We start from the raw sequence: 16,218 nt of genomic DNA, 5'->3' as shown, positions 1-16,218 counted from the left end.
GAGAGACCCAGACCTCCACCACTAAAAATAAAATAAAATGAAATAAAGCACCTTAAAGAAGGGATTGGCAAATAGCTTGTTAGCTGGAAGAGAGAGGAGGGCGAGGTCTTATATATTTATCAATACTCTATTTATGATGAATGTTTGGGAATTTACTATCAACGACCATCTCCCATCATCCTGCTATAACTCCCACTCCCTCTTCCGCTCCCCCCTCCCCAGCTCTTTTTTCTCAGCTTTCTGCCACATGGCCTGGGCCTCCGGGTGTTCCTTGCCACTGGGTCACCTGCCAGGATTCAGCTGCCTGATGAGATCTCGCAGACACACAGAATAGGGTCTCTGCAACACTTGCGCTCCACCTGTACTGGGGCTCAGGGGCCCAGTGAGTGATGTTAAGGACGTGACCACTCCTTTTCTGCTGCCCTTGGGTACCCTTGTGACTGCTCGCTCCTCTCTGCAGTCCTCTCTCTAGTCCCTGCTCATGGCTCTCACTGCAGCTGGCCTGGCCTCCAGGGGCACCTAGAAGGACAAGGCCACCTGCAGCCTTCAACGGCCCCCTCTCTGCACGTGAGCCTGACGACACCATGGTCCTTCCTCCTGTTCAAGGTCAATCTTCTCTTCTGACCATGGTGTCTTCCCAAACTTTTTCAGCCCTTTCCTCTGCGACTGCCCTTTGCCTTTAGAATACAGGTGCTCTCGAGTTTTCCAACTTAGAAATCCCCTCCTTGAGGGGCGCCTGGGTGGCTCAGTTGGTTAAGCGGCTGCCTTCGGCTCAGGTCATGATCCTGGAGTCCTGGGATCGAGCCCCACGTCTGGCTCCCTGCTCAGCAGAGAGCCTGCCTCTCCCTCTCCCTCTGCCTGCCACTCTGCCTATTTGTGCTCTCTCTTTCTCTGTCAAATCCCCTTCTAATGGTCCATGCTCTGACTCTTACCCCCTGGTCATCTCAACTTCTCAAGAAACCAGCTACTCACTTCCCTGCATTCCTTGAGCCATTGGCCACTTGGCTTTTTACCTCCACCTCTCTCCTGGGGTTGCTATCGCTAAGGCAAACAAGGACTTCCAAGTGGCCAAACACACCCTGTACTTCTCAGGCCCAGCCAACCTGGATCCCTCCCCATCTGCTTTTATAGTGTAGTCCAGTTCTCCTGACCTCCCTGACCATTTCCCTTCTGTCTCCTTCGCTATCTGCTGCTCTCCCCTCAAATCATGAGGTTCTCTGGCTTTCCCACCTTGAGCTACCGGCTTCTCGCGCCTTTCACTTTCCCCAGGTCACGGCGCTGTTCTGTGCTCTACTCTCTACCTCTCTGCTGAGGTACACTTGTTCCTGCAGCCGCCACCTGGATGCCCTCCAGCCCCCCCCCCAGATGTAACATATCCCAAGTTGAACTTTTCATCTTCCCCTTTCTTTGGTATTTGGGATCTCATTTAAAATAACCAGTACAGGGGCGCCCGGGTGGGTCAGTCATTAAGCATCTGCCTTTGGCTCAGGTCATGATCCTGGGGTCCTGGGATCGAGCCCCACATCGGCTCCCTGCTCAGCGGGGAGTCTGCTTCTCCCTCTGCCTGCCGTTCCCCCTGCTTGTGCTCTTTCTCTCTGTCAGATAAATAAACAAACTCTTAAAAAATAAATAAATAAAATCGCCAGCGCACACCCCAGCTGGACCCCTAGGAGCCATTTTATCCTCCCTCTTTCTTTCCCCTCAGTCACTGCACTTGGCACATTTTGAATCCTCTCTTAATGTTTCTGTGCCCCGTCTGGACTGTGCCCTTCTTGAGGGCAGGGACGGTGGCTCATTCACTAGCACAGAGTCTTACAAAGAGCACTTGTTAAACACACTTGAGAAACAAATACACAGTTGGGTTTGCCTGGCGTCCAAATGCTGGCAATTCCAGACTTCGCTGTCACACTGACCTACCTGGTCATGCCATGTCTGTGTCACCTTCATCTTTAGAATAGTTAGAAAATATCATCCCATTGGGGGGTGGACAGAAAACTCAATATTTTGTTTTTAAAATCCAATGCAGAGAAACAGAACTACAATCAAACTAAATTTCAATGCCCATCTAATATGTGCCTTCCCTAAGTGCCAAGGTTTACTAATTCTTTCGTCTCTCTTATAACAAATAAAGAAAGGCAAGATAAATTTATCCAAATATCTGATTGGGCTCCAATCAGAAAGAAGATCTAGGAAGAAAAATGTATTCTATATGAGAAATATATTTATATCTGACAAGATACATGTTTTTCCCCAATCCTTCCTACCCAATGCTGCCACTGAGCATGGGAAGCTCATGCTCCTAAGCTTAAATATATGTGTTATGGTTGAACCATGTCCCTCCAAAATTCATATGTTGAAATCTTAACCCCTAGTTAGCTCAGAATGTGACTGTGTTTGAAGATACAGTTTTTGAAGGTGTAATCAAATTAAAATGAGGTGGGCTCTAGGCCAATGTGACTGGTGTCTTTTATAAGAGGAAGTCTGGACAGAGAAAAAAGAAGGTAAAGACACAGGGAAAAGATGGTCTAAAAGTCAAGAAGAGAGATCATTCCCTCATGTCCCTTAGAAGATCATGCACCTTGATCTTGGGCTGCCAGAACGGTGAGAAAATACATTTCTGTTGCTTACACCACCCAGTCTGGTACTTTTATAGCAGCCCAAGCAGACTAATATGACACGAGATGATTCTGCAAGTCCTACCAACCAAGTCCGAGCCCCTGAGACAGGAAGCCCAAGCCGAGCTCCTCTGGCTGACGTGTGTCCTGTGCTTCAGTGACTATGGGTCTGTCCCCAGTGTCCCCTGCACCTGCCCTCAGGGAACAAGGTCTCACATGCCATGGTGAGCCCGGGGGTGTGGCACAGTCCCACCACTCCCGTCTCTACCCCTCCCTGAATCCACAGGTGCTGCCTTGGCAACCCAGCTGTGGCCACCTCCCCTCAACCAGTTTGTCCCCCTCTCTGCTCAAACCCTTGAGTGTCTCTGACTTGGAACTTTTCTCTGGCTCTGGCATCGCTCCTGGTCTCTGTCTTTGGGTTCCTCTTACTCTCATGCTCCGCAGATCATGGGACAGGTGTACCTCACGCCCAGAACTCCAGCCTGAATTTGAGGCATTCCCCTCCCTCTGAATTGAATGCCTTTGTCCTCTTTACTACCTTTCCCAAAATCATACCATGTCTTCCAAGAAGCTTTCCAATCAGATGAGCTCTCTCTCCTCTCTGGCCTTTGACTCCCCACAATATTTAGTAGAGGTTTCTTGTGACATCTACAGCTAGCCTTGATTTACGGTTAGCAATTAACTTGTCATCAGCCTCCTCCCCTCCCAACATAACTTTGTGTTCTTTCTTCTGATGTGGCATCTTGCATATAGCAGGAATTCAAACTATTTAGTGCAATCAACATCATCGAATTAGCATTGATTCTGACCTTATATTTGGTGTCTTCTCTTTGCCGCTCTTCAGTAAGGTCTTTTCTAAATTTAGAAGACATATGATCTCTACCAAGGTGCACCTGCCTGGGGAGAAAAAAAAACAGCTTCCAGAACGCATCGGAATACCATGGCCCGTTGGGGGATGGAGTGGCTAAGATTCTCCACAACTGAAGGGAGGTGCAGAGATACTGGAGGAGGGCCACGGGGGAGAGAAGTTGTAGAGACTACAGCAACATAACTGAGATGAAGACTGTGTTCTACAAAATGAAGCTTCTCTCCTAGCCACGCAGGCTGAATATTTATGAGTAAAAGAAAATCTGGATGCTCAACATCAGTAGTCATTAGGGAAATGCGAATCAAAACCACAATGACTGATGTACTACATTACACCCACTAGGATGATGATGATGATGATGATGATAAGAAGGAAGGAAAATAACAGGCATTGCCAAGGATGTGGACCAACTGGAACCCTTGTACATTGCTGATGGGAGCATAAAATGGTGCAGCCGCTGTGGAAAACAGTCTGGCCGTTTCTCAAAAAGTTAAACATAGAGTTACCATATGACCCAGCAATTCCCCTCCTAGGTATGTACCCAAGAGAACTAAAAAGATGTGTGCACACAGAAGCTCGCATATAAATGTTCACAGCAGCCTTCTTCACAATGGCCAAAAAGTGAAAACCACCCAAATGTCTGTCAACTGATAAATGGGTAAACAAAATGTAGTAGGCTGTACAATGGAATCTTATGCAGCCATAAAAAGGAATGAAGTCTTGATAGATGCTATGATGCAGATGAACTTTCAACCCGTGTTAAATGAAAGAAGCCAGTTACAAAAGGCTACATACGTATGTATGATTCCATTTATTTTAAATGTTCTATAGAGATATAAAGCAAATAGAGCAAATCTATAGAGATATAAAGTAGATTGGTGGTCGCCAAGGGCTGGGAAGGGACAGGGAATGGGGAGTGACTGCTAAATGGGTATGGGGTTTCCTTCTGGAGTGATGCAAACGTTTTGGAGTCGCGTGGTGGTGACGGTTGCACCACCCTGTGAATACACTAAAAACTTCTGCATTGTCCACTTTAAAATGGTTAACATGGTGACTTTTGTGCTTTGTGAGCTTTAGCACAGTTTTGAAAACTCTGGTATGTAATATATCGATCACGGAGCCTGGCACGTGTTCCAAATAAATAGTAGCTATGATTTTAAAAGGGGAGAGGGTATCTGGAGAACTGTTTGACTGAAGGAGCCTGGAGAGACCTGGAAGCTAAATACAAATGGTCTGACCTTTGTTTGGATGCTGGATTCTTCTCTGAAAACAAAAAACAAAAAGCCCGGATAGAAAGGACATTATTGAGACAACCTGGTAAATCTGCAGATAGGCTAGTGATTCTAATAGTATGGTGTCAGTGCTAGATTTCTTGGAAGTGATGATGCTAATGTTGGAGAATGTCCTTAGGAGCTGCGTGCTAAGGTCTCTAAGAGCGAAGCTTCGTGATGCCTGCAACTTACCTTCAAATGCTTCAAAAGCAGGTGTGTGTGAAGTGTGCCTTTGTGTGTATGTGTGTGTGTGTGTGTGTGTGTAGACAGGGGAAATCTACGTGGCATAATGTCAACAACTAGTGAATCGATGTCAAGTGTATATGGGTGTTGCTGGCAGGTTTAAAAATCTTTTGACACAAAAAGGCGGGAGAAAATATTCAGTGAACGACAGAATCTTCATAACTGAATTGAGGTTGTGATTTCAGGCGTGCTACAAAGCACAGAAGTAAGGAAATACCCCAGTGTTGGCAGTGGTCATTGCATTATAGCGGATTTGTTTCCCTTTTCTCCACTTAAACAATATATATTTTTTTCGGGTTTTCTACAAAGACAGTGTGGCCATTTTTTACAATAGGGAAAAGAGTATTTTTAAAAAATGATCTGCAGTGACTTGGAGTACTTCCCATCTAACCAGGGCCAGACCAGGAACAGAGGCTGCTGTGGAAAGAGAGGTTGCTTCTGTGAGACATGAAGGACACTGCCCTGGGCAAGCAGGGTGGCGGGCTGGGGGACATCCGTGAAGGCCCGGGAGGTCGGCGCGTGTTCTCTCTGTCCGGGAAGTGCGGCGTGGGGCACAGGCAAGGGGCCTCTCCAAGACTCTTTCTAAGAGTCTCTTTTTTAGCTCGGTTCAAGAGTTTCTAAAGTTTACTTTAGTGGAGTCTGTGCACACGGATACTTCTGGTATGACCGGTAAAAACCTGGGGACAGGGCTGCGTTTTGACTGCAGGAGCACAAGACAGAGGTCTCACAGCTGAGTTCTGGAACCTCCACCTGGAGCCTCTCCCACCCCAGCCTGCACTGCTGGGCTCCCCAGAGGCGCCTGGGGCAGACAGCCGGGGGCACAGGGGCTGAGGTGGGGGGGCGGGGGGAGGGTGTTGAGATTCAGGGCCCCTAGGGAGAGACGGGGTGCTGACAGCAGTGGCCAGCAGGGAGCAGTGTCCTGGCGTCTCCCACAGTTCACTCCAGTTCTGCCACTGTCTGGTCACACTTAGGAAAGAGCATGGTTTGGTCACAGTGATTTATGCCGAATGGAAACTTCTAAGGTCCAGGGGAGAAGAGGGATTAATCAAACTTTCCAAAGGGCACAAAAAACGATTATATTTCATTGTGTCTCATTGTATAAAAAGCCATTACTACAAACACTGTACTGTCCCTTGATATAAATAATTGTTCAATATTTACCACTTAAGGTGATTTTCGATCTCTTCGTCAGTGTCCTGTCTGACTTTCTGTTCAAAGAGTGCTTCCTTCATCTGTCTTGTTTTTGAAATCTCATTGCCTTGGTCCAAAACTGAGGGCAAGAGCAAACAATGATTATGCCAGTAATCAAATCAGAAGCATTTGCCAAGAGAAAACCACATTTCTTTTTTTTTTTAAGATTTTATTTATTTATTTATTTATTTATTTATTTATTTATTTGACAGAGAGACACAGCGAGAGAGGGAACACAAGCCGGGGGAGTGGGAGAGGGAGAAGCAGGCTTCCCACTGAGCAGGTACCCTGATGTGGGGCTTGATCCCAGGACCCTGGGATCATGACCTGAGCCGAAGGCAGACGCTTAATGACTGAGCTACCTAAGTGCCTGGAGAAAACCACATTTCTAATGGTAAAACATAACAGCCATCTAACTGAGTTTTGCTGTTGTTGTTCATAAATAGTAAATGTGACAAGCAATAATTCTTCACTATTCGGCCAGTGGCTGATTTACAATGGATCAACTAGTTACCTTCTCTTAATTCTTTAACCTTCAATTTTCCTGGTTCTTGGTTTAAAACAGTTGCCACAGCAAATGGATTCGATAAATCTACTGGAAATCTCAAGTTCTGATATTCAATTTCCTGAGAGCAAAATCAGGAGGGAAAATTCATTATTTTGTTTCTCTATCATTCTTTCTATCACGTTGAGCATAACGTCCAGGTTACCTTAATCTTCGGAGGCTTTCGTTTTGGTGGCGGTCGCTGGAAAGGTATGTGTGTCATTGCCTTTCCTGGAGGAACGTCTACTTTCTTAGAAAGAGCATTTAATCTTCCAAATTCTTCTAATCTATAGTTTAAAACAGATATTAAATTACTATATAATCCAACAACTCAAGGTTCCTACTTTTTTTAAAGATTTTATTTATTTATTTGACAGAGAGAGAGCACAAGCGGGGGAGCAGGAGAGGCAGAGGGAGCGGGAGAAGCAGGCTCCCCGTGGAGCACGGAGTCTGACACGAGGCTTGATCCCAGGACGCCGGGATCATGACTTGAGCTGAAGGCAGAAGTTTAACTGAGCCACCCAGGTGCCCCAAAGTTCCTATTTTTTAAAGACTTTTTAAGTAATCTCTACACCCAAGATGGGGCTCGAACTTAAAACCTTGAGATCAACAGTCACGTGCTCTACTGACTAAGCCAACCAGGTGTCCCACAAGGTTCCTATTTTTATGTTCCTTCTGATAATATCATGACTTTCAGTCCATTTAATGACTATAACTATACTGAAAATAAATCTGTGTGCTAAAACAGTGGTCTACTAAAATAAATGTAATGTTAGTATACCAGACTATAATCATATACGCCAAAATCGTCTACCAATGGTGGCTCTTCCTTACCTTCTCAAAGAACATAACAAGTGGACCATATGACATGCTGAAAATGCTCTCCTGGTCTAGTGTGATTCATTTCTCAGCTATTGGTTTTCAATAGCTAAATCTACTACATTTAAAAAAATTCCTCCACTGATGTATGTTCCTAGTAAAAGAATGATTATGCCCAAGTGACTCAGACTAATGTTCGAGATCTTTTCTGCAACTGAAAACTGTTTTTGGACATTTATGGACACACAGACAGGGCTACTACCCTGCCTCCAGAAGCTCCTGGAGTCGTTTATTATGGGATGTAGTAGAACTACGTCATGTTCAATGCTATGAAGCATTTCTTTAAGTGACAATATGTGAACACTAGTTTTGCAGGATTACGTATGTCCATGATATTACAGAAATATGAATACACTAACATTCATTCATTCTGATGGTCACAAACCATTTGCTGAACACCTACTGAACGGACCCCACTGCACAACACAGGGGACATGCCAGCAATCTCAAACTTAACATCGTCTATGGAAGAGTCTCCTGAAAGGTCAACGACCTGAGAGAACGTGTCCTTTGGTGAGATACCCACTGACTGACAGACTGTAGTGTGCAGGGCGGAGGCACTGGGTTACGAAGCTAGAGGTGGTCCAGCACCCACATATCATCAGAACTTTGACATCACCTCTGCTATAAATATTGGGGAACAACAAAAAATTTTTGAAGGTGTTAAAAAAAAAACAAAACAGGCTCCTTAAGGGATCTAATGCTGACAACAGAAATGAAGGGGTCTAAGGAAGTGATACATTTTAATAAGGAGTTACTCGTGGAACTTCAGCAAGTTCCACCGTATTCTGGTGGAATACTGGCTGGCTCAGTCAGTAGAGCACTGTATTCTGAAATAACAACAAAAAGCTACCTGTGACACTTTCAGAGAACACCGTGGCCAGGGTAATTTTTTTCCTAGACGGTGGAACTCATATGTTCTAATACTAGTCTGCAGTCTGGGGAGACATGCAGGTCTTGAGACGGAGTCCTTGAAAACATCAAAAGTGCACTAAATAAGATATTAAACTCTGGCTGGGTGATCCAAACATAATAGTTTAGAAAGAGCGGATGTCTGCATTTGCGTGGTGCTTCTTCCATACAACGCTCTTGTGTATTTAAGAACGTGTCTGTGGGAAGCAAAAATCCCACTCAGGTGATGTCTTTAAGAAAGTCATTTGTACATCACGCATATGATGTGACATGGCAAACTGCATTTTCTTGGCCAGAAAATACCAGAAAAATTACTACTGTCTTTTATTTATAGCCACTGCTACTTGTTTATTGCCAGGATGATTTTATTTCTCCTATGGTTACCTGCAGGATTTGAGTTCAGCAGGCCACACTAACATCCCATAGTTGATTTAGGCTGCTTTGAATTTTTAGGAAGATCATGATATAAATATATAATAAGTCATGGAGTTAGTTCATATTTTGATATACTCTACTTTTAATATGCCTAATGAGGTTAATATGTGATGTGTATCTATGTGTGAGGGGAGAAAAGGAATAGCCAGCTATTTCTTTATCATTTTCAAAAATTTGTAAGGATTTTTCAAGATTAGGATTGATACCGTGACAAGTTTTCCTTTAGCTTTTATAAGACTCATGCATATTGGGAAAAACTTATCACTTTAACCAGGTACATTGGGATATAAAAATACAAGCTCACATTCATATAGAAATTGGAGTTCGGAAAAAATTTGTTATGAAGTAAAACTTAATCCCATTTCACACCTTTACATGGACTTGAATGCTGGGGATTCTTAAAAAAGAAAACCCAACAAAACCTCCCATGTGGCACATTCTCATTTTTGCCTTGCATCGAAGTCACTTGTGATCCATGACTGATTCAGGCTCCTCTGCTGTGAGCATCCTCAGAGTGCAGACTGTGTCCCATGGGGCTTTGCAATGGACATGGCATACAGCAGGCACTCAGTTAATTGTAACTAAGTAGAATGTTATATCGAAATTTTGAAAACAGTTATGCTATTCCTGTCCTATGACTTACATTTGAAAGAGTGGGGGCGCCTGGGTGGCGCAGTTGGTTAAGCATTTGACTCTTGATTTTGGCTCAGGTCGTGATCTCGGGGTCATGGGACAGAGCCCTGCATCGGGCTCTGTGCTCAGCGTGGAGTCTGCTTGAGATTCTCTCTCCCTCTCCCTCTGCCCCTCCCGCTTGTGCACATTCACTCTCTCTCTCTCTCTCAAATAAATCAATCTTAAAAAAAATAAATTTGAAAGAACGTAATACATATGGTCATATATATATACATATATGTAATATACATATATATAATACATACATATGGTCAAAACTCAACCAGCACAGCAGCAGTAATCAGGGAAGGCAAGTATCCCTCCATCCACCTTTTCTTGGTTATCTCTTCCCCTCTTGGCAGGAACAACACACTGCTATAAGCCTAGAGCTATTCTATGCATTATTGTTATATTTTAAAGAGTATTTTCTGAAAGTTCATCATTTTAAGTATGGTTTGGAGGGCATTCTGTTACAAGAAAGAAAGACAGAATGGAAGACATGGAGGCTCGGATCTTTTTTACAAAGTTTTAGGAAGAAACAAAGACATTCCAAAGCAGCCATACGGTAAAGCCATGTTGGGATGGCACGTTCCGGTGAAGACACATTCATATGGCTGAGAGTTGAACTGTGAGATCCACAGCTGCATTTTTATCTGCGCAATCCCATACTGGAATGGTTTGAATTTGACAGTCACGTTCACCTTCCCATTAGCCGGGATTATTCCTGAGGGGAAGGAAATGAGACAACATGGTTCTTTTTCCTGCGAAGCCCCATCAAAGAGGTTGACACACACACAAACACATTCTTCCCCTGCTAAGCCCAAGTATTTCTATTATCTTTATATAGTCTTTTCATTAAATCCATGTGAATCAACTTCGTCATGTTTACATTGATCTTATTTGCCAACCGCTATGTTAATTCTTTAAAATAATTATTTGGCTCTCAGTTATATAAATATATACACATCCATCAGCGTTAGCGAGTCAGACACGAACTCCTAGAACTATAATCTTTAAGCCAATTACCAGATGTCAGTGTTAATGCTGGGAGCAACAAGAAAAGCTAGGAACACACATACGAGTTTCTGTCCAAATAATTCAGTTCCCTACATTTTGGTGTCATTTGAATCTCTCCTTCCAAATCTTTGGGATGGACCACTGCTCCCTCTGAAGTCAAATATCCCACCATGCTTTGTTCCTCTTTTGTATCTCTGGGGCCAACAGAGCTTGGAACATGGTCAAGTGCTCAACAAATGTGAAAAGAAAAATAAAAGGGAGAAAGGAAAGGAGGGCGAGAGGGAGGAAAAGAGAAAGGATCAATGTAGTAGGTACAAGAAGGGCTAATGTTCTCTCTTATTTCCACTGAAGCTTCTTTGGTTTGCCTTCTAGATGATTTCTTATGCCCCTGTGCATTTTGTCTTTGCACGGTCCCTAAAGAGACCTTACACAATTCCCTCATAAATGCTTGGCGTATCCTCCTTCCCACCTATGCCCTCCTCTGAATCTTGTACCTCTGTCTCCCTTGTTCTCTATGCTCAACCACATGAACCTTTCACTCGGCCATCCAAGTATTCACTAAGTACTTACTCTGTGCCAGGCAATATTTTAGGCACCTGAGGAATAGGGATAAACAGAACAAAGTCCCAGATCTCACAGAGTTTACTTTCTAGCTGGGGACAGCAAGTAAGCAAACAAAAAATGAATATAAAATATAAAATCATGTCATGAATACCAACAAGAAAAGTAAAGCAGGGTATGGGGGAGGCAAGTGAAACGTAATGTGCTATTTGAGAGAGGATGAAGAGAAGGCTTCTCTGGTGAGATGTTGCAGCCGAGACCTGAAGGCAGAGAGGGGCCCTCGTGCCAACCCTCCCACACTGGGCTCCTGCTGCCTCAGGGCCTTGGCACTGGCTATTCCCTCAGCCTGGAAAACCCTTTCTCCAGATCTTCTTTTCGTCTTTTTTAATCCTACTTTCTGAAATCACCGTTTTGCCATCTGCCTTCCCCTAGACTCAAATGTAGTTTGACAAAAGCCCATTATGATGTTCCCAGCTCAATAAATACTTGTTGAACAAGTGAATGAAACTCCTCCTGACTCTCCAGCCCTAGGAGCCTTCACTCCCCTACAGTTCTGTAAGCCCTGCAGTACCCACGTGCCACCCGAACTGTTGCCTTCTCGAGTTTAGAGCTCTCCCACTCGACTGCAAGCCCCTAGAGCTGACACCGGGCCCCAAAGCTCGTTCACCTTCCCGGACCCCTAGTGCAGTGCTTCAGAAATAAGTATTTGTCAACTTCCTGAGAGCTGAAGTCCAAATCTTTTTTTTTTTTTAAAGATTTTATTTATTTGAGAAAGAGACAGTAATCCAGAGAGCACAAGCAGGGGGAGCAGAAGGAAGAGGGAGAAGCAGACTCCCCACTGAGCAGAGAGCCAGATGTGGGGCTCTATCCCGGGACCCTGGGATCAGGACCTAAGCAGAAGGCAGATGCTTAACCGACTGAGCCACCCAGGAGCCCCCAGAAGTCCAAATCTTTAAATGACACCCACTAGCGACCCAAGAGCTCACTGCGGGGGGAGAGTGAATCAACAGAAGAGCTCGGTTCTATTGGCCAACCTAGGATCTGCGGGACAGAAACTCCAAGGTGTCCTGCATGCCGTTCGGTACCTCGACCACCCACTAGGTCAAAAAATACACCATCTGACCTGCAGCTCACTGGGGGCTTTAGAATATGAACATTCTATTGCTTCTGCTCCAGCTCATTAACTTAAAAAAAATAACAAGCTCTGGAGCAAGGATTAATGTTTGCCTTGACCTGGCTGATTTATTTTTAAGTGCTCCCAGCCCGCACCTAATACCTAAAGCACACTGGAGGGGTAGCCCGGGCAACCAGGGTACACTGCTTTTTCCATTAGCAGGGATAGCAGGCAGCACGGCTCTGTTAGCGGAACTTGGCTGAGGCTGATGCTTGGCAAAAGCTAATGGTGGGAGAAGGGAGAGCAAGTCTCATGTTTGAAAAGTGAGAAGGCTCCCCCACCCCCAAATTCTGACTTTGTTTTAAAAAAACCCAAACCACAATTTTATGGCTTCAGTCCAATTTCATCTGGGGCCCATTTCAGATCACCACCCTTAACATCAGCCGGGATCATGTGAAATCACAGGGCAGGGAGGCTAGTGAGGCAGAAGGAGAGAGGAGAGAAAAACTGAGAAATAAACTAAAGGCTTTCTAAGAAAATCCTAGTTTATCAATAAAATGGGCATAATGAAGAAAATGTAGCAACACTGAAAAATGCTACAATGATTAATGAAATGACCAGAAAATACCACTGAATCTTTGCCTTGATGATAATTATATAAAGTATGCATAAATATGGCCAGTCACCAAAAGGAGATGGAAAAATAAAAGTACGTTATTTTTAGGGTGGTTAGGCTCAGGACGGGGATCATTTTTAAAACATTTCTTCTTTCATGTCCATACAGCATCATTACAATATTGTTATACTTTTAAAATAACTTTTTCTTCGAAATCCTCATAGCACAGATCATCCTCCCTAAATTATCATAGAGCCATATAAGCCACATGCTTGAAGTGTTAGCAAGTATTGGTCTTAATCTTCCAGGATTTAGGGTTTTATGAGCTGTGTGATGTTGGGTAAATTTCTTAATCTCTCTAAGCTTCGGGTGGGAATTTAATAGCTGCATAATTTAAAAATTGTCCATGAACAAGCCGCTGATGAACTCAGTGTTTTGGATTCACTGGATTACAGAGGGGGTGCTTGAAGAGTGTTCCTCCCATCCAACTCACCACCATGAGTCATATGTCACCCACTGGGACACTCGCAGGCCACCACCACAGCCCAGGGTGTGCAGACAATGCAAACCCTGACTCGCTGGGCCCTGTATGAGCTCTGTGACTTGGCTTGTTACTTTACCTGAGGCTCAGTTTTCTCATCTGTAAAATGGGACAAGTTTAAAGGAGAAAAGAGTATACAAGGTCTGGGATAATGCTTACTTACTACAGAGCGTGTGTCCTATGAATGTGTCCTTCCCAATGTTTGTGCCAAATAATATGAGTAATAATCTACTGTGTATTAAATTATCATTAAGATGTCAGGAAGAGGGGGCTCCTGGCTGGCTCAGTTGGTGGAGTATGTGACTCTTGATCTTGGGGTTGTAAGTTGGAGCCCCACATTGGGCGTGGAGCCTATTTAAAGAAAAAAAGTTTAAAAAAATAAAATTTCAGGGGGTACCTGGGTGGCTCAGTTGGTTAAGCAGCCGGCTCTTGATTTCAGCTCGGGTTGTGATCTCAGGGTCCTGGGATTGAGCCCCACTTCAAGCCCCACATCGGGCTCTGCCTCAGCGGGGAGTCTGCTGGAGATTCTCTCCCTCTCCTTCTGCCCCTCCCCCCCACTCTCTCTCTCTCTAAAATAAGTCTTGAAAAAATAAACAAAATGTCAGGAAGAGGAAGTATTTCTTGGGAAAACTTATATAGTTGACTATGAAACAACATGAGGGTTAGGGGCACAGACCCCCTGTGAAGTTGAACACCCATATATAACTTTTGCCTCCCCCCAAATTTAACAACTAATAGCCTACTATTGATCTGAAGTCATACCAACAACAAACAATTAACACATATTTGCATGTACATTCTATGTATTATATGCTATATTCTTCCATAAAGCAAGTCAGAGAAAAGAAAATATAAAGAAAATCATAAGGAAGAGAAAATACATTTACAGTTGTGCTGTACTTATTGAAAAAAAAATCTGTGTAGAAGTGGACTCACATAGTTCAAACCTGTGTTGTCAAGGGTTAACTGTACCTGACCCATTTGAATTTTAAAGAAGGAAGACACAATTGCCTCATGATGCCAAGCCACTGGGATGACTTCCTCAAATGCAGGCGATTCTACCAGTCATGAGACAAGGACTCGGCTGCCTCTGGGAAGGTCTACTTTAAAATTTAGGCCATGGGGGGCCTGGGTGGCTCAGTCAGTTAAGCCTCTCCTTCCATCCCCGTCCTCCCCAACTCCCCCAACCCCCTCCCCTAAACAACCCCCCCCTCACCTGGCTCATGAGTGCGCACATGCGTGCTCTCTCTCTCTCAAAAAAAAAAAATTTTTAGGCCTCGGACTTTCTGTAAAGGGGTGAAATATGAGCCCTGAGGCTTTCAGTTACCAGCTCATTTCTGTTTCCCCGGGAAGGACCAACTTGCTCAGCCGCAACAGAGATACTGACTGCTAATTACCCCAGCACTTACTTTATTTTTTACCTTATTTTTTTAAAGATTTTATTTATTTATTTATTTATTTATTTATTTACTTATGTGACACAGAGAGAGAGAGACAGAGAGAGAGGGAACACAAGCAGGGGGAGTGGGAGAGGGAGAAGCAGGCTCCCCGCTGAGCCGGGAGCCCGATGTGGGGCTCGATCCCAGGACCCTGGGATCATGACCTGAGCCGAAGGCAGACGCTTAACGACTGAGCCCCCCAGGCGCCCCCCAGCACTTATTTTATTAAAGAATGTATTTATTTGAGAGAGAGAGAGTGCTTGTGCACACACAAGAGTGGGGGGAGGGGCAGAGAAGCCCCAGCAGACTCCTGCTGAGTGCAGAGCCAACAGGGAGCTCGATCTCAGGATCCTGAGATGGGGACCTGAGCTGAAACCAAGAGTCAGATGCTTAACGGACTGAGCCACCCAGGTGCTCCTCCCAGCACTTATTTTAATCTTTAATTCCCTTCTCCCTCCAGCAAGCCTTGGTGACTGAAGCCAGAAATAATCAGTAAAATGGAGTCTTCGGGGATCTTCCTTTTCCTCCTGGTCCACCAAATACCCAAAACAGCAGACACTGGGAGCAGGAGCAGAACAGCCTGGGGCCCTGCCTATGCTGATGGGAAGCTGAGTAGAAGCTGAGTAGAAGGATGCTGGGGAGGGCCAAGCCAGGCCAGCCGCTCATTTTCCGTCAAGCCTGTAACCTGCACACGGGTATCACATGCCCCTCTCCCGGGCGCTGTCCAGCACGGAAAGACCGCTCAGGGAGGCCAGAGAGACTGCACCGGAATGCTTATCCTGAATTCAAGAGCTGCAGGAAGCATCACACACAGCACCTGCATTCCCCCATGGCTCACAGGGACACCAGGAGCCGCCCCCTGACCATGCCCCCAGCCTCACCAACCCTTCAGCAAAGCCTGTCCACGCCACCATTTGCCATTTCCATGGCCGGCACCCATCCAGGCCAACCTGGGCTTCCTTCCTAAGGGGACAGTCTGCTCCCCGTTTGTGCTACTCCAACCCACTCTCCCCTCAGGAGCATAATGAGGCCGAGACACCATCCCCTGCTGAGAACCCTCTACTGGACTCCCTTCCAGCTCAGAACCAAACCCTAACTCCTACCCTCTTCAGATCCCTGAGGCCTCTCCAACTTGGTCTCCCTTTGGGCACACCCTCTTCCCCTTGGGTGCACCGTCCAGACACTCCGGGCTTTGGGACGTCCCTCAAACGTGACCCTGCCAAGCCTGTTCTAACCTGATGGCACTGGGGGCTTCCTCTGCTTGAAACCCTCTTCCCTAGCTCCTGACCACCAGATGAAA

General features: G+C 45.1%; 1 protein-coding gene across 1 annotated transcript in view; it reads right to left on the bottom strand.

Moving 5' to 3' along the window:
• The window catches only part of CFAP221 (cilia and flagella associated protein 221), an 86,433-nt gene that overhangs the window by 31,072 nt on the left and 39,143 nt on the right, over nucleotides 1-16,218 (bottom strand). Inside the window, exons 7-11 of the mRNA XM_035006548.1 lie at nucleotides 10,195-10,354; nucleotides 6,899-7,019; nucleotides 6,703-6,814; nucleotides 6,159-6,267; nucleotides 3,425-3,512 (exon numbers count right to left, since the gene is read on the bottom strand). Coding sequence (XP_034862439.1) covers nucleotides 3,425-3,512; nucleotides 6,159-6,267; nucleotides 6,703-6,814; nucleotides 6,899-7,019; nucleotides 10,195-10,354 — 590 coding nt within the window. The remainder of the gene's footprint in view (nucleotides 1-3,424; nucleotides 3,513-6,158; nucleotides 6,268-6,702; nucleotides 6,815-6,898; nucleotides 7,020-10,194; nucleotides 10,355-16,218) is intronic.

The sequence above is a fragment of the Mirounga leonina genome, unplaced genomic scaffold, assembly GCF_011800145.1.
Source record: "Mirounga leonina isolate KUSES-001 unplaced genomic scaffold, KU_Mleo_1.0 Mir_151, whole genome shotgun sequence".
NCBI classification, from domain to species: Eukaryota; Metazoa; Chordata; class Mammalia; order Carnivora; family Phocidae; genus Mirounga; species Mirounga leonina.
The sequence above is the reverse complement of the archived record's forward strand: the minus strand, read 5'-3'. Positions and strand labels throughout refer to the sequence as shown.